Genomic DNA, 21536 nt, shown 5'->3' on the forward strand with positions numbered 1-21536 from the left:
ACCTCTAAACTAGTTGCCCTCCCCACATCCCACCAGGAGTTCTCTTATGTAATCTATCTTTACTCCCAAGGTGATTTAATCCTGCTTCATGGCTTTAAATCCCACACTATGCTGATTCATTCACCTCAACCCTGAACTCCAGAATAATGTACCCGACTGACCCTTCAGCATTGCTGAGTGGATGTGGAACAGGCATCTCACATTCCAAAGCCAGCTCCCGATTTCTCCCTTCCATTGTGCGCTCCATGGTCTCCCATCTCCTTACATGGCAGCTCTTCTCTTCCAGTAGTTCAGTCACGGAACCATGGAGTCATCCCTGACCTCTCTCTCTCTAGCTCACATCCCACCACCCATCCATCAGTGAATCCTGTTGGCTCAACCTTCAGCCTAGAGCTGGAATATGAGTACTTCTTACCATCTCCTTCAGCCTCACCTGGCCCAAGGCATCATCACTTCTTGCCTGTATTATTGCATTATCCTCCTAACTGCTATGTCCTAATGCATTATTGCATTATCCTCCTGTTATCCTCCTGTTATGTCCTCGCTCCCCTACATCAGCCAGAATATGTCTTTTAAAACCAACTCAGATCCAGTCACTCCTCTGCTCACAACCCTGAAAGGGTTCCCACCCTACTCTTAGTAAAGCCAGAAGTTCTCACAGTGGCCCTGTAGGATCTGGCCCTGCTGTTCTCTGACCTCACCTCCTACCCTCCCTCTGATGCTGTGCTCTGGCCACCTCCCTGGCCTTGGGCTGGCTGCATCCTCCTCTGAACACACCTCTGACCTCGTCATCTGTTCCCCTCATCCTCGCTCACTCTGCACCACCCACACTATCCTCCTTGCTGGTCCTCGAATAAAAGAAAAAGATTTCGTTCCAAATTTGGTCTCATCAGTATCACCATTTGTTAAGTGCCTGGATCACTTTCTCCCCAGATATCCTCCTGTGTCCCTTCCTCTTCACCTACATCTCTGTTCATCCATGGCCTCATCAGAGAGGCCTCTCCTGGTCATCCTCTCTATCCTGGTACCCATCCCCTTCCCCACCTCCCAGGCACTGCCCTGTAACTCTGTTGTCTTGACTTCTTTGGGTTTTTTTTTTTTAAGCTCTCTCTCTCTCTCTCTCTCTCTCTCTCTATATATATATATAGTTTTTTTTGGCTGTGTTGGGTCTTCATTGCTGCATGCAGGCTTTCTCTAGTTGCGGCGAGTGGGAGCTACTTTTCATTGCCGTGCGCGGGCTTCTCATTGCGGTGGCTTCTCTTGTTGCAGAGCACGGACTCTAGGCGCGTGGGCTTCAGTAGTTGTGGCTTGTGGGCTCAGTAGTTGTGGCTCATGGGCTCTAGAGCACAGGCTCAGTAGTTGTGGCGCATGGGCTTAGTTGCTCCGTAGCATGTGGGGTCTTCCCAGACCAGGGCTCAAACCCATGTGCCCTGCATTGGCAGGAGGATTCTTAACCACTGCACCACCAGGGAAGTCCGGGCTTCTTTGTTTTTATGCCACTTATCACCATCTGATATATTTATTTGTCCCTCCACACCCCCACTAAAAAGATCCACAAAGCATGGGATTAACAGATACACACTACCATATACAAAATAGATAAGCAGCAAGGATTTACTGTAGAGCACAGGGAACTATATTCAATATCTTGTAATAACCTATAATGGAAAAGATTTCAAAAAGAATGTATATATATCTTAAATGTATATATATTTTAACAGAATGTATATATATTTGGTTATATATATAGTTTAAAAGATATATATATATATTTGGTCAAAAATATATATGTGTGTATATATATATATATATATATATATATATATATATATATATATATATAACCAAATCACTTTGCTGTACACCTGAAACTAACACAATATTGTAAATCAACTATACTTCAATTTAAAAAAAACCTCTGCAAGATGGAACTCGGTCTGTTCATTGCTGTATACCCAGACTCCAGAGCAGTGCCTGCCTCTTAGTAGGTATTCAATAAGTGTTTTTTGATTGAATGAGCAATTTTTACCCCAGAGATACTCCCTCAATCACATTTATCTCAGAAGTACAGAGCATGCTCTCTTTAAAGGGTCAGGCTTTGGGAATCCTAAAACGAGAGACAGGGGCTGTTATATTCCAAATTAGGTTTTGTTAGTGTCACGATTTGTTAAAATGGTGACAAAACTTAGGATGACCCACTTGTCTCGGTTTGCCCAGAATTTTCCTGGTTTTAGCCTTGAAAGTTGTATCTTAGTAAACCTCTTCTTTAATAAACCACTTGTATCTTAGTAAACCTCTCAGTCCCTGCCAACCTGAGATGATCAGCCATCCCACATCATAATCGGTCAGTATCCTGTGTAATTTGAAATATTTGACACTTCACTTCAGCAAGATTATAATTTAGGATATTCATCCAAGTTTTATTGAGCACCTCTATGTGGCGAACAGCGATGAAGCCCCTTCTCCCATGGAGCTTACAATCCATGTTGGTGGGAGGGAGGGTCGGGCAGGGAGCAGGTAATAGGCAACTAACATGTTTCAAATAGTGTTCATACTAAGAAGAAAATAAAAGGCGGTAATGGAACAGAGCGTGCCTGAAGGTTGTTCAGGACTGTCACTCAAATGATGAGCAGAAAGCAGTCAGGCAGTGGCCGGAACAATGGGACATGAGCCCTAAAGCAGGTACCTGTGTGCACACCTGTGTCCTAGACAAAGGGGAAAGTGGCAAGAAGTGAAGCAGGGGAGTTGGTAGCAGGCGGACACATGAGGCCTTGAAGGCCATGGAAAGGAGCTTGGATTTTATTCTAAGTGCAGTGAGAAGGTATTTAAGCAAATGAATGACATATGCTGATACATGTTTTAAAAAAATCACTCTTGTCCTATTTGGAGCGTGGCCTTTAGGGTAGACATCCCCAACCCCCAGGCCACGGGCTGGTACCTGTTAGGAACCAGGCTGCACAGCACAGCAGGAGGTGAGCGGCGGGAGAATGAGCGAAGCTCCATCTGTATTTACAGCCGCTCCCCATCGCTCGCGTTACCGCCTGAGCTCCGCCTCCTGTCAGATCAGCGGCGGCATTAGATTCTCATTGGAGCACAAACCGTACTGTGAATTGTGCATGTGAAGGCTAGGCTGCACGTTCCTTATGAGAATCTAATGCCTGATGATCTGAGGTGGAGCTGACGCAGTGATGCTAGCGCTGGGGAGCGGCTCTAAGTACAGATTATCATTAGCAGAGAGGTTTGACTGCACAGAGACCATCATAAATCAATTGCTTGCAGACTCATATCAAAACCCTATCAGTGAGTGGCAAGTGAAAACAAGCTCAGGGCTCCCACTGATTCTACATTCTGGGGAGTTGTATAATTATTTCATTATATACTACAATGTAATAATAATAGAAATAAAGTGCACAATAAATGCAGCCCTTGAATCATTCCACAACCATCCCCCCCACCGACCCCGGTCCATGGAAAAATTGTCTTCCACGAAACCGGTCCCTGGTGCCAAAAAGGTTGGGGACCGCTGCTTTAGGGGATAAGAGCAGAAGTGGGGAGGCCACTAGGAGGCTGTGGTAGTAATTGGGAAGCAAAATCATGGTAGACTGGACTAGGGTGGTGGCAGCAGAAGCAGTGAGAGGTGATCCAATTCAGAATAAATATTCTGGAGACAGACCAGACAAGACTTGCTGACAGATTGGATGTGGGGTGTGAAGAGAGCAATTAAGAATGACTCCTAGGATTTTGGCCTGATGGCAGGGTGATTAAATGTCATTAATGGATATGGGGAAAAGTTAAGGAGAAGCTAGAGGGGCAAGAAGCAAGAGTTTGTAGGACATTTTGTCTTTGAGATGGTATATGAGACTAGAGTTCAAGGGAGATCAGGGCTAGAAATATAAAAGGAGTCTTCAAGCTAACTTCGCATTTAAAAGGGCGAAGCTGGACAGAGTGGAAAAGCTGGTTAAAGGCTCAAGGCCTGAGGCACTTTCCCACAAGGCTGGAGAGTGGAGGAGGAGCTGGGAACCAGCACACACACAAACAAACCAACACCTGAGAAGGGGTGGCTAGTAAGGAAGATTGAGGAAGAAGGGAAACCCAGAGCACGGGCTAACTTAGAAGCCAAGTGAAAACAAATTGTTTCCAGAAGAGAGTGAATGAGTGGATCAAATGTTACTGGTTTATCCAAGAAGATGAGCACAGAGAATTGATCATTTTCCTTGGATTTTCTGGCACTGATCTTTTAAAAGTTGACATAACTCATATAGGGATCCCACAGTTCCCTAAAGTTGTAACTTTCATTATCCAGAGGTGAATAAAAACTTTTTTTTAAAATGAGAAATGATCATTCTTCGGAACCAAATAATATGAACATAACCTGGAATAGAGATTGCATAGGAGAAAAGGAGAACAGAGAATATCTAAATGAAGGTGGGAATCAAGGTGGCAAGAAGCTTTAGAATAAAGTTAAAAGGCAAGGGACAAGAGGATAGTGCAAATACTTACAAAAACTTTACAAGTAAAATATACAAAAAAGTGTTAGTAGTAATATTTTAAAAATCTAACAAGTTCATAACAGACAACTACCCCATTAGAAAAATGAACTGGTGGCACAGTGGTTAAGAATCCACCTGCCAATGCAGGGGACATGGGTTCAATCGCTGGTCCAGGAAGACCCCACATGCCATGGAGTAACTAAGTCCATGCACCACAGCTACTGAACCTGTGTGCCACAACTACTGAAGCCCGTGCACCAAGAGTGCAGCAACGAAGACGCAACGCAGCCAAAAATAAATAAATAAATAAGAAAAATGAACAAAGGATATAAATAGGAAATTCAGAAAAGAAGAAATACAAATGTCCAAGAAGCATAATTTAAGATGTACACTGACAGTGTAAATAAGAACAACAACAACAACAAAAACCCACACAGCCTAATCACAAAAACTTATTTTATCTAAATAATTATTCCATTATTGAAAAGGATTTAGAAAGGACTGGATTAGAAGACTGGAAGTATATGTCCCAAAATATTGATAGTGGTTAAACTGGATGGTGAGATAATCATTTATGTTACTTTTCTATTCTCCTTTTATATATTTCTTAGATTTTTCTACAGCAACCATGTATCATTTTGTTAAGCTTTTAATTTATTTATACACAAAGCAATTGCCTGGAATTGGCAGTTGAGTACGAACCCCAGGAGTTACTCTTGTAAGTAACATATTGCTGATGTCACATTTCCATTTCTTAAGCAGAACTATAAATTTTTCAGTTATAGGTCATCATGTTGTAATGACAGTTGCATTGCTCATTATCTAGGTTAAGGGCTTCTTAGTGTTTTTTTCACTTTGGCCCCTGCCGCAAAAGGAGGGGAATAAAACATAAAATATCTTTTGACACTGGTTGGCATATCTGCTAAAAAGTTTAGTATGGGAGGCATTCCTGTGATCGGCAGATTTCATTCCAGACTCCTGCCACAGCCTTACAGGACTCCTCTGCAGCGGGGACTGCATTGCGGCCTATGTACTCTACTCGCACCCCATCATCTTACATACCCCATCATCTTACATACCCCACCATCTGAAGTTTTGACTTCAGAGTCAAAACCAGACTTCCCTTCTACGGAGAGGACTGAAGAAAACGTTATGCCTGGGAAGACAGGTACAACGCCTTAGGTTAGGGGTCCAAGTCTTCCCATAGGAACCCCACTGGGTTGTAATCCTGAGGCTCCCATTTCCCTTCCGCCAAATCTAAGCTCGGGTCCAACATCCTCCTCCCGGTCCTGCAGGCTCCAGGATCCTTTTTCTCTCTCGCCGTTGAGGCCCCTCCCCGGCCCCGCCCCCTGGCATTGGGCCCCCACCGGCCCCGCCCCTCCCTGTGACGTCACTCGTGCGCCGCGCCCCGCCCCCCCAGTCAGAAGCCCTCATTGTTCAGCCAGTCGCGCTGGTTTCGCCGCGTTGGGCTGATCCTGCGTCCTCTCCAGGTCGCAGCCCCTCCCGAAAGCTGGGCAAGGGGACCATCCCTGGCTGTGAGCTCTCTGCGGTCCTCGGGTGCAGGCCACCATGAGCAAACGGAAGGCGCCGCAGGAGACGCTCAACGGGGGCATCACCGACATGCTCACAGGTTAGCCCGGCCCGGCGCCGCTGCCTTTCTCCTCTCCTCCCTCCCCGCTGCTTTCCCTTCCTTCTCTCGAGTCCCGACAGCCCAAGGATGTCCGGCCCCTAGCAGCCCGGAGTCTTCCGTGCAGATCTTCCTCCGGCGCCGGTGGCAGATTGTCAGTCCTGCTGGAGACCCTTGAGTCACGCTTGGGCTGCCCTTAGCCTGGCCGGTGTACAAGCGGGGAAGTCCCTGTCCCTTAAGAGGTCGTTACGCCTCCTTCCAGGAAACTCAGTTCTCGTTTGTTTACTCGTGGTTCTTGTTCACCGAGCCTCTTGTTGCCTTTTCAGAACTCGCAAACTTTGAGAAGAACGTGAACCAGGCTATCCACAAGTACAATGCCTACAGGTGGGACGGGGGGGCATTCTCTGTTAGCATGCGTTCTCGGATGTGTGGCAATTAACAGGGCTGAGGGTCCAGTGGATATGAGGACCGTCTGTAGGAGGGGATAAAAAGCAAGAACTGAGGGTATTGACTCTGGTGGCACTTTACTGCGATATTTCTGGGAGAATTTGGGCAGAGTTCTGTAGGATCAGTTTTGATTAGTTGCCAATTCTGATTGAAAATAGGCTAAGACATATTTTTCCCATCATTGAACGTGAATTACTGAAAATGCAGTTTGATTTTAAGTCATAATGAAAGACAGTGGGTGAGGTCTGTGCTGTAAAGTAGATGTGGTTCAGGGGAATCTTTCCATCTGGTTGGTGTGTGGCTGATCTGTCACCTTTTGAATCTCATCCTTGTCCATTTCACCAGGGCCGTTATCCTAGCCGTTAATGCCATATCCGCCTGCTTCCGCCCCTTTAATCTGTAAACATGTCCAAGTCCCTCAGCTCTTAAGAGCAAAAACAAAGCAATCTTCTTCACCTCCCTCTGCCCTCTAGCTAGCACCTTTTTCTTTCCTCCACTTTACAGTTAACCTTGAATAATCTGTATTCCTTGCCTGGATTTCCTCATCCCCAGTCATTCTTTATCTCATTGCAGTGTAATTTCCATCCTGCCATTCCTCTGAAAAGGTTCTCACCCGTATCTCATCTTACTGGACTCTCAGTGGCATCATCTTGACTTCCATGATGGCACAATCTTCTGTTCTTTCTCCTCTTGTATCTTACCTTTTAATGTTGGTAGTTCCCAGAGGTCTGCCCTGAGCCCTCTTTTCTCACTTTTATACTTTCCTTGGCAATCTTACCATTCTTGGCTTTGAATACCAGTCAGTGACTCCAGATCTGTATTCACTGGGCTTTTCTCCAGATTTTCAAGCCTATGTTACCTTTGTCTCTACCCTTTCAAAACTAAACTCAACTCCCATCTTTGCTTCTCACTCACCATAACTAAAAGCTGATTACACTCCCTTTCGTTGCCTCCTGTGAATTCCTCCGTAAAATATTTGTACTGTTGTCCACACATTTGATGATCTCAAAATCAGAGAGCGATTCAACCCCGTATTCTACTTGAGTCTCAGGTGGCTTCAGAGAGGAGGTGTTTAGTCTTCAAGGAGCCCATCAGGAGATAAGGGAGAGGAGGAACAATCTAGAGAAAGGAAACAAAATGAGCCAAGGCACTGAGACACGAAGGGGTATTGCATTTTCTAGGAAGTCAGTAATTCAGTTTGCATAAGGGGTATAGTCTGAGTGGGCAATAAGTCTGGAAAAGCAGGTGATGCCCTACCACCCCTGCAGGCTCCTCCCCAGCCCCCAGTCCCCATATACATTTCTCTTGATGTGACCAAAGTATTCTCTTGAATTAAATATTTCCTCTTTACCTTGATAAAACCCCAAAGCATCTGCATACAAAAGGTCTTTCCTGATTTAATTCTTCTTCCCTTTCAGGCTTTGTGCCATAGTGCCAATTATGTGGAACTGCTTGTCTTTGCTGAAACAATTTCCTCCACAAATTGCCCTCAGCCTACCTTTCCAGACTCATCATCAGTAACATGCTAATACAGAAGTCGAAATCCAAATCTGAAGGTTATATGTGCTAGAACAGAGTGAAAAACTAAGGCTTCAAAGACTATCCAAAACTACATTTAGCATTGAAATTATAGACAGGATACCATCAGTGAGCTCCCAGGGTGGACCCAATCTGTCACCAGACTACTGAGCTAGGTATGTGTGGAGATGGCAAGGATACAGGTCACTGCTTTACGTGGAACCGAAATGAGAGCAATGAAAAAGAAGAACTGGTACAAGGACATAGGGGAATACAGTTTTAAGCCATGAATTTAAAAATAACCATCCATAAGCCAGTTTGGTACGTAGTAGTTTGAATACTTCTAGGTGGCACATTTTTTATGAAAGGAGAGTTATGAACAATTTCTAAAAACTAGCTATTAAAAAAAAAGCTCAATGATATTTTCCACTTAATCCCAGAAAGGAAAGCCTACTGGTTTCCTGGATCTCCCTAGTTTTACATATACGGTTGAAACTGTGTTATTCTCAAATGCGAGGGTTTTCAGGATACTTTTACAAGTTAGAGATGCAGGGGGTCTGTCAGCTCATTGAGTTTTAAAGTTTTACACGGATGTGGAAGATAAGTTCACCTTGGTGAAAGTTTAAGCTGCATATTTGTTTGTATGTATATTCCAGTTTAAGAAAAACTAATACTTTGCTGGCTTTCCAATTGGTTTTCCTTTTTTTTGTTCTTTTTACTTGTAGAAAAGCAGCATCTGTGATAGCAAAGTACCCACACAAAATAAAGAGTGGAGCAGAAGCTAAGAAACTGGTAAGTTTAGGGAGCAAGTTGATCGAAGAGCTCACACATGTACCCATCTGATGGGTTCCCACAAGATGAAATTTGCCTCCGAAGCTGCCGTGACCCACACGGGCAGATTTCACTGCTTTCTTGGAATAATATTAATGTGTTTCAAGCATACTTTTTCAAGCTTGGAGTGTTTTTATTGGGGGAGGGGGTGGATTTAAGATTTTTTTTAACATATGTACTTACAGTTTTCTTTCTCTACTTTGCCACGTATATGTGTACTCATTCTCACGCTGAATTTCAGCTTGAGTGTTACTCCTCAAGGAGAGTGTGGTAACAGAGCGGTACTCGCATGTCTGCTCGCTAGCTGTTCTTTCTGATCCCCAGGTAGAGGAACTTATGTGAGTTAGTGTTCCCAAGGAGATCTTACCTACTAATAAGCACACGATTAAGCCCCTTTGCATGTTATGGCATTTAGCCCTGTTCTCTGTAATTTCCGTGAAGCCCTGTATGCTAATAGTGTCACTCTCGGGTGGGACTTGGCATTCTCTGTTCCAGCACATCCCTCACGTGATGCAGGTGTATGCAGAAGCCTGAGAACTTCTGTTCTAGAGCAAGTCCATGACAGCATTGTTATAATTTCAAAAATTGGAAAACATCTAAATGTTCTCCTGTACGGTAGTCTTAAAGTAAATTATGATACATTCCTACAATAATACACTATGCGGTCATTAAAGATGTTGTAGTTTAATTATCGATACAGAAATTTGTTCATGATTCATTTTTAAGTTAAAGCACTTTACAAAGCAGTATGATTCTATTTTTGTAAGAAAAAAGTAGCCGTATGTATACACACACACACACACACACACATATATACACGCACGTAACTTTGCATATATATATGAGCAAAAAAGAAGTCAGTACATAGCAGATGTTAAGTGGCAAGGTTACAGGTTATTTTAATTTTCAGGGTGATGAAATTAACAAGTGATTCTAATATTTTCTTTATGCAATTTTATATTTTCTAATTTTTCTACAACAAAAGTTAATTTTGAAAACGCAAGGTCATTTAGAATTGTCTTATTAGGGCTCCTCTTTTGCCAATCATTTAAACATTTTGTCTTTGGGACAATATATTTTTACTGGTGCTCAATTTTCTGTGTCCTTTGTTTGAAAACTGGTCATGTGACAATCACTGTTTTTTCATTTCTCATTTTTTCCTTTATCTTTTAGTGATTTGGTAAGCATAATATTTATGTGACTTTTATATTTTTTATTTTCTATGTAGCCTGGAGTAGGAACAAAAATTGCTGAAAAGATTGATGAGTTTTTAGCTACTGGAAAATTGCGTAAACTGGAAAAGGTAAAATGCTAACTTGTTTGCTTATAGTGTCTGCCTTTATGGCAGCTATCATGTAGCACCATTGCAGGGTGGGTGATGTCATCCATCCTCTGTTAGATTCAGTGAGAAAAGGGAGGAGCAGTTTATGGCTTTGTAAGTGTCCTATATTTTAGATTTTGAATATTGTTCTTATAAACTGTTCACTTATTTTATGTTGCATTTAAGAGACTATTAGCATCTGTGATAGAATTACTTCTTTATTTTCAGTACCATTTAGAAGGGAGATTATAAACTTTGACTAAATGATTGTTATCTTTTAGAATTTCTATGCTTAAACTCTCGCAAGCATTTTTGTGGTTTTATTTCACCCTGATGATAGTCATTATATCACTTCTGGTCTTTTTATGAATAAGCCTTTTTAAAGTATTGGATAAATTAGAGAAGAGCCATCTTCATCTGCTTTCTTACTCACCTGTAATCACTGGGGTTTTACATGAATCCTTCTGCATGGGGTATCCAGGCAGTGTAAAAGGCTCTTCAAGTCTCTTAGCAGCCTAGTGTATTTCTAATAAGATCATTTGAGTCCTCAAAGCATTCCTAAATCATTGTTAGACTTTTTTTTTTTTCCTTAAAGATTCGGCAGGATGATACGAGTTCATCCATCAATTTCCTGACTCGAGTTAGTGGCATTGGGTAAGAATTATTTTTTAAGCAGACACAGTAGTAGGGTTGTTTAATTTTTTTATGTCAGCCAAACTAAAGTACATGCTCTTTCTCTTCAAGGCCTGTACCTTTCCACCTCTGCGCCTTTGCCCATGCAGTTCACTCACCCATATTTCACATGTCTCAGGCTGGTTCTTCAGAGGCTGCCGCGACTTTAAAAGCCCCATTCAAGGCACGTGAATCCAGTTTGAGTCCCCAGCCAGAAGTAATCTCTCCTTCCTCTAAGCTCCATTAGCACTTGCTCTGTGGACTTATTATCACTCCCTCCACATTGTGGCTCTTTTGCCTCTCTGAGCGTGGTATTTATCTTAAACATTTAAGCTTTTTCTGTAGTACCTGGCCTATGAGCTTGGAACAAGCACTCCAGTATTTCCTAATGAAGGCATCTCTATCTTAAAGTTGAGCTAGCAGAGGCTTCTTTGACACTGGAGAGAGTAAAGGTTAACACTGAAGTATTAGGGCTGCAGTGCTTCACTTAACTCTCTTCTTGATGAAATGAGGCCATTCTTTTAGGTATATGATGATTGTTCCTTAATGGCAACCATTTGATGAATGTTATTTTAAAATATATTAAATTCCTAAACCTAGTATACTGAAAAGGAGCATGACTCCTTGGGGACCCAAGACAATTATAAAATGTTAATATTTGTTTTAGAGAGCGTCTGTTACATTATTCTCATATTCCAGGCAAGAAAACTGAATGCAGAAAGTGAGATAGCTGTGGCAGGGCCAGAATCAGAACCTGGGTCTCCCGACTCCCAGTCCAGATCTATTATTTCTATGCCACATTGCCCTCCTGATATGAATGTCAGTTTCTGTACCAAGGCTCTTTGTCATTAAAATCTCAGTTTAAGTATTATCTGAGAGGCCTTCCCTCACCACCCAATCTAAAGAAGACCCAGCCACTCTGTCATATTACCCTATTTTAATTCATCTACCAGATATTTTTCTTTGTTTATATATCTGTTTATTGTCTCTCTCTAACCACTGGAATGTATAAACAGGTAAGACCAGGGCCCTTATTTGTCTTATTCCTGCTGTATTTTCAGCACCTAGAAGAATATCTGACACATAATAGGCCCTCATTAAATCTCATTTGAATGAATGGTTTTCAAGTGCCTGTATGTCTGGTGTATGAATAATGTACGGCATTATGCCACCTAGCTGCTTGGATGTCTTTTTCATATCTAAATTTATGACTGTCTCCCTAGATTAAGGCTTCAATAATTTGAACATTACCAAAGTAACCACACAGTAGTTTAGCAGGTGTTTTTTTTAGCTCAAAGGTAGCTTTTATGTTTGACAAGAGGAGGCATAACTGGTTATTTGTTGGATCCTGAGTTTCACTTGACACTGAGATAATGCTTTTCTTTCTTTGTAGTCCTTCTGCTGCAAGGAAGTTTGTAGATGAAGGAATTAAGACATTAGAAGGTGAGTCTGTACAGTGGGTCACTAATTTCAGGTCAGATATAGTGCTGAAGGACCATGCTCTAACAAACTGGAATTTGAAAAACCCTTTCTCAATTAGTAGAAACGAATGGTAAGATTTTCTTTTTAACTCTACAGTAGAGAACAGATATAAAGTATAGCTTATATTCCCATTTTAAACATGTTTTGGTCTATAATTTAGAAAAAAATCAAGAAGAACAAGAAGTGGCTTCTTGGTTTAAAGGCAATGATTCATTTGTAGATTTTTACACGATTTTTAAATTGCTTTTGTTTCTTTAATAAAATTCTAGACCATATAGTCCTATACATTCAGCCTAAAAGCCAAGTTATGTATATTGAGAAAAATTCTGTTAAGAGGCTTGCAATGCTTATTGAAGGGATTTTTGCTTCCAAAGAAGTGATAAAAATAAAAGTCAAGTAATTATAAAACATTTTCCTTAAACCTAATATAGCCATCTTTTAAATATAATTTATCTCTTCATGCTTTCAAGGGTATATACTATATGGATTCATTACAGCACATCTGTGGCACTTGGGGATTAATATTTGTGGGCTCAACTAATTTATAAGCAACCCAGATGGTCAGGAGGACAGGTTTTGGAGACTGACTTGGGTTTGAATCCAGTCTCCACCCCTTTATTAAAATAGTTGACTGTGGGGGCTTCCCTGGTGGCGCAGTGGTTGAGAGTCCGCCTGCCGATGCAGGGGACACGGGTTCGTGCCCCGGTCCGGGAAGATCCCACATGCGGAGCAGCTGGACCCGTGAGCCATGGCCGCTGAGCCTGCGCATCCGGAGCCTGTGCTCCGCAACGGAAGAGGCCACAGCAGTGAGAGGGCCGCGTACCGAAAAAAAAAAAAAAAAAAAAAGTTGACTGTGATACTTCAGTCTCTCAGCTACAAAATGGTATCAAAATATCTCTCTCATATGATTTAATGCAATAATGTATATAAAAGACTTAGCAGAGTCCTTGGTACCTAGTAAGTACTTAAAAATAGTAACTGACTCTTAAAAGGCATGATTAATTAGTAATATTATTAACTTGAGAATTTGTGTGAATCACATAGCTAGAGAATGAATTGTTCTATATATGCATCTCAGAGAGGGTTTGTGCTTTTCTGCGTGTGGCGTATATAATTTACCTGAGTGAAATATTGGTTAAAGAGGTCAGGAGTTTGTTTCTCAAAGGTATTCGTTGCATCCCTTGGGGTGTCAAGGATCTCCTGTGGTGGTTTTACATTATTTCACCATTCACAGATATGTAATGTAATAGCTGTCGATATCCCTCTCTCCATATATAACAAACTCAATATTTCTGTGGCATTTTCGGTCATATACCTTAGTGTTTTCTGTGTGCACACAATTATGAGAAACATTACATGCTTATTTTTAATAATGAAGGTGCTTATTTTTCTCCATTTTATGTCTCCAGAGAGAATTTATGTTTGTGAATATAAGGGTGACCATAGGAGTTGCTTTTGAAGCATACGTATCTTGCCGTTTCTTTAACAAGGCTCACTCCTGTGCCTGTACCCACTAAAGGACCACCCAGATGGGACTCGGTCACTTTCAGTTTAAGATATTACAGTTTTCTTGATTAAAAAAATGATAATACTACCTCTCCTTTCAAGGGGATTTTTAGCATAGTGCCTGCACAAATCGGTACTCAATAAATATTAATCCAGTGAAGGGAATGAACAAATGAACAGTATGAATGAACTTCTCATGCTGCTATTAACCGTAAATTAAGCAATATAGGTTCTTAGAAGGTGCGTTTTGCTATACCAGTGAAGTTTGGTATGATCCTGGTATGTTTTATCTACTGTTCTATGTAGCTATAATTGAAATTTTGATTCAGTAAATAAAAATGATTATGCAGTCACTGTTGGGTTTTACTATTGACTTGAAGAATCACTTTTATCTAGTTCTTACTATCTGAAAGTTTTTTCATTTGCTTTTCAAAGTCATTTCAGTGTGTTTTCCAGGTAGTTCTTTGAAAAAAAGGATCACTGAAATTAGCATTTTTTTTCAAAAATGTTTAAATCAGCATCTCAACTTTATTTATCTTCTATACAGATCTCAGAAAAAATGAAGATAAATTGAACCATCATCAGCGAATTGGGCTAAAGTAAGATAGCAGATTTCCTTTTGACACTTGAAATGTAAAAGTAAAATTTTTTATAGCCATTCTTCCGTACACCATAAGTCTTCAGACTTAGCTAAACACGGCCATTTTACTAATCAGAAATGCTAAGATTTGTTGCAGACTCCTGTAGAGAATGAGCCTGTATTCACACGTGTTTTTTTACTGCCTTCTAGTTTGTTTGCTCGTTTTGAGTATATCCCACATTACCTTGACTTTGGCTGGGAACTTCCCCTTAAAATACATAGAACTGAGGGCCTCAGTTAGTCAGGGTATTTATTTCATGCTTACATTGTAGAAAGCACTGCCTCTGAGGTTAGGATATAAACAGGTTCTGTGTAGCTCTTAAGAAGTTTAGAGTCTACCTGAGAAGACGGGACATGACCATGAAACACTAAATTTTTTTAAAAAGGAAAAGGAAGAAAACCCAGACACCTAAATACCAGAATAGGAATAACTAGTAGACGTGTCGTCTGTCAGCATGGGTAATTACTTTGTCAAGTGCAAGATACAGACCCCCGCTTCTGACTGATTATTTACAGCACGTAGTGTACATGCATAAGCACGTATCTCCTCTGGTCTTAGGTTGTCTTGTTGGCCATTCAGTCCTAATAACCTTCTGAACTTCCCTGTTGATGCCTTACCACAATATTTTAAAACTTACACTGCCTTTCCAAAACTCTGAATCAGTAAAAGATCAGGATGGTGTAGTTCTCACTCTCCTTGCATTTACGTAGTTACATAGTAAATGGAGATCTTCTGAAGAACTTGCTTGTTGTGAGAATTGGTTTTGAACAGGCACTTTATCATTCTTAGATGTTATTTAATACTAAGATAGTATTTTTTTTTTTTTTTTTTGCGGTACGCTGGCTTCTTACTGTTGTGGCCTCTCCCATTGCGGACGTGCAGGCTCAGCGGCCATGGCCCACGGGCCCAGCCGCTCCGCGGCATGTGGGATCTTCCCGGACCGGGGCACGAACCCGTGTCCCCTGCATCGGCAGGTGGACTCTCAACCACTGCGCCGCCAGGGAAGTCCCCTAAGATAGTATTTTTAATAGCCTTATTGAAATATCATTTCATATACCAAGTAATTCACCCACTTAAAAGTGTGCAATTCAGTGTTTTTTTTATATTCCCAGAGTTGTGCAACCATGACTATAGTCAATTTTAGAACATTTTTGTTATCCCCAAAAAAGCCCAAACCCATTAGCCATCACTCCTCATTTCTTCCCAACTGCCCTTCCCTCCCCCAGCCCCTGGCAACCACTATTCTACTTTCTGTCTCTATAGATTTGTCTATTCTGGATATTTCATGTAAATGAAATCATAATATATGGTCTTTTGTGACTGACTTCTTTCACTTAGCATAATGTTGTCTCGGTTTATCCATACTGTAGGATAATATTTTAAAATACAAGTATTTTTCAGGATTTAAGAGCAATAAGCTGTAATCCCTGGATTTGCCAGTAGGGAGCAGTCTAACTTGGAACCGTATTAACTTAAATATATTTATTTACTCTTGGTATGTGAATGCGAAGTTTATTTAAAATAAGTTTGGATGGAATATCTGGAATATCACAAAGCATGACACTTAAGGATTTTGATCCAAGTTAAGGAATAAACCTCTCCCCACCCCCCCAATTTTACTCTTGTCGTAATGAATTTTAGTCTTGATTTTTGAAAGATCTGCTTGTATAAGGACACTTGATAAAGTAGGCAGTTTAATTTCTAAGATTCAAATTTCACAAAAAATCTTTTGTCTACTTATTCTGTCTTTATAGATATTTTGAGGACTTTGAGAAAAGAATTCCTCGTGAAGAGATGTTACAAATGCAAGTAAGAGTGTGCTGAATTGTATTCTTTGATTAGAATTGAGAATGTCAATTGGTGAAAAGCCATTTTTAGAATACTGACTTAAGTTTTCTTCTATTAGGATATTGTACTAAGTGAAGTTGAAAAAGTGGATTCTGAATACATTGCTACAGTCTGTGGCAGTTTCAGAAGAGGTAACATACTTCCTAAGCTTAGGTTATTCATGCCTTGATGTTAAAATTGCCTAATGTATATGAAAAACATGGATTAAAAAGATGTAATTTGTGTTACTTTATAGATTTACTAATATCTAGTAGTATTAGCTAAATTTATTTGTTTATAAATGGGAGTATAAATTAGAGGAAATTCATCCTGATTTTATTATAAGATGGGTTTTTTTGATGACTAGTTCTAATAAAATTATTATAAAATAATTTTAGGTATATTAAATGCTAATAGTGGTTATCTGGCTAGATGCTAGTGAAGCCATGAGTAGTTTTTCTGTTTGTTGTTTTACTTTATTTAAGTTTCTAAGTTTTCTCTAATGGATCTAAGTTTAATGTCTCAGAGACATCAGCTCAGAACCAGTTCTCAAAACAACCAGGTTCTTCAGAAGATCTTAATTTACTATGTGAATGTGAACAAAGTGAGAACCGCACAATCCTGGTCTCTTACTGGCTCAAAATTTTGGAAGGGTAACCTAAATTTTAAAATACTATCTTAAAAAATTGAAATAGAACTTTATTTAAAACCTTGAAATAGATGTCTGACTGAATCTCTGGCCACCTCTGGAGTTTTGCTTAGGAAGTGGTAATAGGCTATCAGAAGTTCTCTGGGTAGCTGCTGTAAGAATCTAGCATTCTCTTTTTTTTTGCGGTACGCGGGCCTCTCACTGTTGTGGCCTCTCCCGTTGCGGAGCACAGGCTCTGGACGCGCAGGATCAGCGGTCATGGCTCACGGGCCTAGCCGCTCCGCGGCATGTGGGATCCTCCCAGACCGGGGCACGAACCCGTGTCCCCTGCATCGGCAGGCAGACTCTCAACCACTGCACCACCAGGGAAGCCCCAAGAATCTAGCATTCTTATCTATGATGCCATAATAGTAATTGTTACCACTACTCATTAAGTGAATTCATTCAGAAGAATTGAAATGAATTTTCTGATTAACCTTTGCAGAGTTAGAGCATATTGTTTAATTTGAGATTTTTAAATATTTAGTGTTCATAGATATATTTTAAAGGTATATTTAAATGTTATTTTTATTCAGTATTGAGTAGTTACTAAGGTACATTTTTAATAATATTTAACCAATTGTATGCAACATATATCTAACATCAATTACTGTTGTTATCCCAGATTCTGCTGTTTACATTAATATACCTGAATAGTTGGACAGAAAATTGAACTCTTTTAACTAATTCTGAATATGAAGCACAGTGAAATAGAAAGTTAGGCTGTAAGAAGTAAGACTCTTCTATGTGTGTCATCACCTTGGTTCTGTGTTTGCCTAATTGATAAATTTACAAGGAGAATTCCATACATATTCTTTGCTATCATAGGGGCAGAGTCCAGTGGCGACATGGATGTTCTTCTGACCCATCCAAGCTTTACCTCTGAGTCAACCAAACAGGTACCTCAGAATTTATAAGCAAATGTGATCGGTCTTACACAGCAGTGAATATAATTTTCTAAATGATAGTTGGATATTTTCAGAATGAGTTTTTGTTTTAATCTTTCTGAAAGTCAGTTGAAGTGTTTTGTACTGACTGAATTCTTTGAGAGGCAAAGTAAGTTGTTGGAAGGGACACGCATTGTTTGTCCACAAATAATTGGCAGGACAGTCTAGCATTTGGAAGAGATGAAATTTAGTAAAATACTTCCAGAAGTATTTATTGTCTATCAAGAAACTTAAGCTCTGTTAGAAGACCCATGAAGGCAAAATGCTTTTGGTTTTGGAATATATACCTTTTAAAGATGAAGCAGGTAACTTTTTGTTTAATGAAACAGATAAAGACAAATGATGTCTATTTGGGGGTATCATGATATTGGTGAAAAGTGGTGGTTTCATTTGATAAGATGAATTTTCTGTTAGAAGAAAAGGTACTCAGAACATAGGAAAACTAGGCATTTCTGCATAGAGCATCAGAAAACTCATTTTAAAAATGCTCTCTTGCTGTAACAGAGTAATTGCTTTTTTTCTTATTCCCTAATTATGATTCTATAGCCAAAGCTGTTACATCGTGTTGTGGAGCAGTTACAAAAGGTCCATTTTATTACAGACACTCTGTCAAAAGGGGAAACAAAGTTCATGGTAAGTACTCACTTGAATTAACACATTTAAAAAAAAACTGTGGAGACTGTCCAGTAACCATTCTGAGTGTGACCTCACTGTAGCTTAGTGTCACGGTCAGTAAATAGGACATCCTAGACCTTAGAGGAGATATATTCTCTAATCTGAGAATATTTTAGTAAAGAGGGTTTTTTTGTTGTTTTTGTTTTTTTTTAAATTTATTTGGTTGCATCAGGTCTTAGTTGCTGCAGGTGCACTCCTTAGTTGCAGCTCAAGGGCTCCTTAGTTGTGGCATGTGAACTCTTTGTTGCAGCATGCATGTGGGATCTAGTTCCCGGACCAAGGATCGAACCCTGCATTGGGAGCGTGGAGTCTTAACCACTGTGCCACTAGGGAAGTCCCAGTAAAGAGTTTTGTTCTAAATTCCCCACTTGTAAATAATCTGTGCCATTGGAATAGGTAATTATGCATAATCTGCTATTTTTAAAATATCCGTAATGACTTTAATACATTATATTTTTTCCCTAAAACAGCAAATACTCTTTGACTCAGAATATATTAATAAGTGAGATTAGAATTGTCTGAAGAGTATTAATCTGTTACAAGACCAAAGAAAGAAGGCATCAGGGTACGTGATAGAACGTCCAGGGGAAGAACCATACTGTATGAAGGGGGCTCATAGAGGGGGCACCTGTGGAGTTGTCCCAGTGAAACTCACTGTGATGGACTGTCAAAGTCCTGTGTTCTTCCTAGGGGATTAAGACTTGAGGATTCAAGACGAATAGCAAATGGATTAAAAACATTAATAAATGGTCCTGTATAAAAACCGAAGGCAAACAGAAATCTAGGGCTAATGTAATAAAGGCTTACATTTATCTGCTGCTCACTTAAATACAGCATTTGGGCGCTCCTTTCTCCATGCCCCCCTTTTCCTAAGTCAGAGACTATGCTTTTGGAGCATGGACATGCTAAAATTAGCAAGAGTCTCACTGTGTGGATTTGACAGTCTTAGCCAAAAGTAGAAGAAGATGGTTGAGATAGATAATTGAATTACCATGTCATTCAGAAAATGGAACGGTGGTTGCCAGGGCATGGGCGGGGCAGCAGGGAGATGGGGAGTGAGTGTTTATGGGGACAGAATGTCAGTTGGGGAAGATGAAAAAGTTCTGAAGACGGATGGTGGTGATGGTTGCACGACAGTGTGGATGTACTTAATGCCACTGAACTGCACACTTAAAAAGGGTTAAAGTGGTATATTTTATGTTATGTGTATTTAATCATATATGCAAAAAAGCATGTCATTTGATTCAGCATGGTGATTTTAATGGGCTATGAAGGTATATTAACTAAGTTGTCACACTTTATCAGTATTTTCAAAAGAACTTTGGGAAAGGTAAAAATAAAAATTCTAGTCAGTTTTTGAGAATTACATTTATGATCTGTTCTCCCTAGTCTGTCAGGTTTTGAGCTCTTACTCTATGCTCAAAAATATATGCACACATGAGATATTGATAAAAATAGGATTTGTATATTCCATATGAACATCCTTTTAAGTTTAGATTGACTTTAAATCACTCAAAATGAATGTGCATAAATCTTACATTTAAAGAACATTCAATCAGATAAAATTCTAAAAATCATGTGCTAGACAAGTTGGGTTGTTTTTTTTAAATAGTAGGAAAGTGTCCTGGTATGCCACCAGGGACCCCTTCTGGCCTCTCTTCCTTCAGTAGTCATCTCTGTGAAAGCACTGGACTCTGTCCTGGGGAAGTGTGGCAGCTGTTTTCAGAGTTAGCCACCAGGAAGGTGTTTACACAATAAAAAAGCAGAAGCATTTTTTTACAGTCTGAACAGTATTCTTCTGTGCCCAAAGAGATCCAGAGGAAAGACCTACAGAGGCTGTAGTAATCCAGCTAGCAAGAATACAAGGAAAAATTACAAGCTGGTGGGCTGGGTGTAACCTGCAAAGGAAGGTGGGTAGCCAAGTATGTGAACATACAGAGTTGCTGACATAGTGGAATTGGGTTATCCTAGTAGCTGCTCAAAGAAGGGAAGTCCTTTGTCTAGGAAGGTCAGAGGCAGCCAAATCCCAGTGATGCTGCAGAGTCGGCCGGTTCAGACCTCACAGTACATGTGTGTGAAAGACTAGGACCGCTCACCCATCCTAGGATACGGGCTGGGGTTGTGGAAGTCTTGGCTCTATCTAGCCTTCCGTTCTCTCGGTCATACCTGGCAGCACATGTACAGGTATTGGCAGAAAGGGAATCCTCCAAACCTCTTTCCAGAAGAAAACAGGTTAAAAAATAAGAAAGCAGGCTTTTTGTTTGTTTTCAAAGTATAGAAGACTTAGACCACAATAAGAGACCAAGGCCTTTATGTTGTGACATAGGAATCCATCTTAGTGGGTGGTCTGTGTATAAAGTTTGTATACTGTACATGTAGTTCATGTATTCACTGAAGCTTAGAAAATGCCGTGTTTGAGCCTGCTGTTTTGACATTTATAATTGGTATTTGTTAGGATGAGAAGCACTCCAGGTCCACTTTCAAATCATTTTATTTTGGAGGCAATAAGAAGTGATTTGTGTCTTGTTGCAAACACGGTGGGTGTTGGTATGTTGCATTGTAGGAAAGTAGATTTGGATACGGAGGCTTTAAGATCTTTTGGTTCCATTGCCAATTTGTTGTGTGACATTGACAAGTTGCTTTACTTCTCTAAGGCCTTAATTTTCTTATTTATAAAATGATATCCTTGCCCTCTGTCAAAGGACTGTTATGCAGATCAGATTAAGTAATATATGTGGAAACGTTGAAGGGTTTGTACAGATATCTTTTGAAGATACTGTATCTTCAAAGAGTTGTGCAGTGTTATACTAGTATAATACATAATAATAATATAAAAGATAATATATTTCTATTTGGAAATAGAT

At 40.2% G+C, this 21536-nt stretch overlaps 1 protein-coding gene across 7 annotated transcripts in view; it reads left to right on the plus strand.

Annotated features, from left to right (window-relative positions):
• Nucleotides 1-5926: 5926 nt before the first annotated feature.
• The window catches only part of POLB (DNA polymerase beta), a 28828-nt gene continuing 13218 nt past the window's right edge, over nucleotides 5927-21536 (plus strand). For 6 of the 7 annotated variants that reach the window (XR_012329025.1, XR_012329026.1, XR_012329024.1 and 3 more), the window contains exons 1-11: nucleotides 5928-6120; nucleotides 6444-6501; nucleotides 8808-8874; nucleotides 10142-10216; nucleotides 10830-10888; nucleotides 12300-12349; nucleotides 14442-14493; nucleotides 16290-16344; nucleotides 16442-16514; nucleotides 17879-17949; nucleotides 18544-18630. Coding sequence is in view for 4 of the 7 variants with exons in the window: in XM_073798736.1 (XP_073654837.1) it covers nucleotides 6060-6120; nucleotides 6444-6501; nucleotides 8808-8874; nucleotides 10142-10216; nucleotides 10830-10888; nucleotides 12300-12349; nucleotides 14442-14493; nucleotides 16290-16344; nucleotides 16442-16514; nucleotides 17879-17949; nucleotides 18544-18630 (708 nt within the window). In the remaining 3 variants the exon portion in view is untranslated. Of the gene's footprint in view, nucleotides 6121-6443; nucleotides 6502-8807; nucleotides 8875-10141; nucleotides 10217-10829; nucleotides 10889-12299; nucleotides 12350-14441; nucleotides 14494-16289; nucleotides 16345-16441; nucleotides 16515-17878; nucleotides 17950-18543; nucleotides 18631-21536 lie in introns of all 7 variants that reach the window. The other variant, XM_019921445.3, reaches the window with a different exon arrangement.

Source organism: Tursiops truncatus, chromosome 21, assembly GCF_011762595.2.
Source record: "Tursiops truncatus isolate mTurTru1 chromosome 21, mTurTru1.mat.Y, whole genome shotgun sequence".
Classification (NCBI taxonomy): Eukaryota; Metazoa; Chordata; class Mammalia; order Artiodactyla; family Delphinidae; genus Tursiops; species Tursiops truncatus.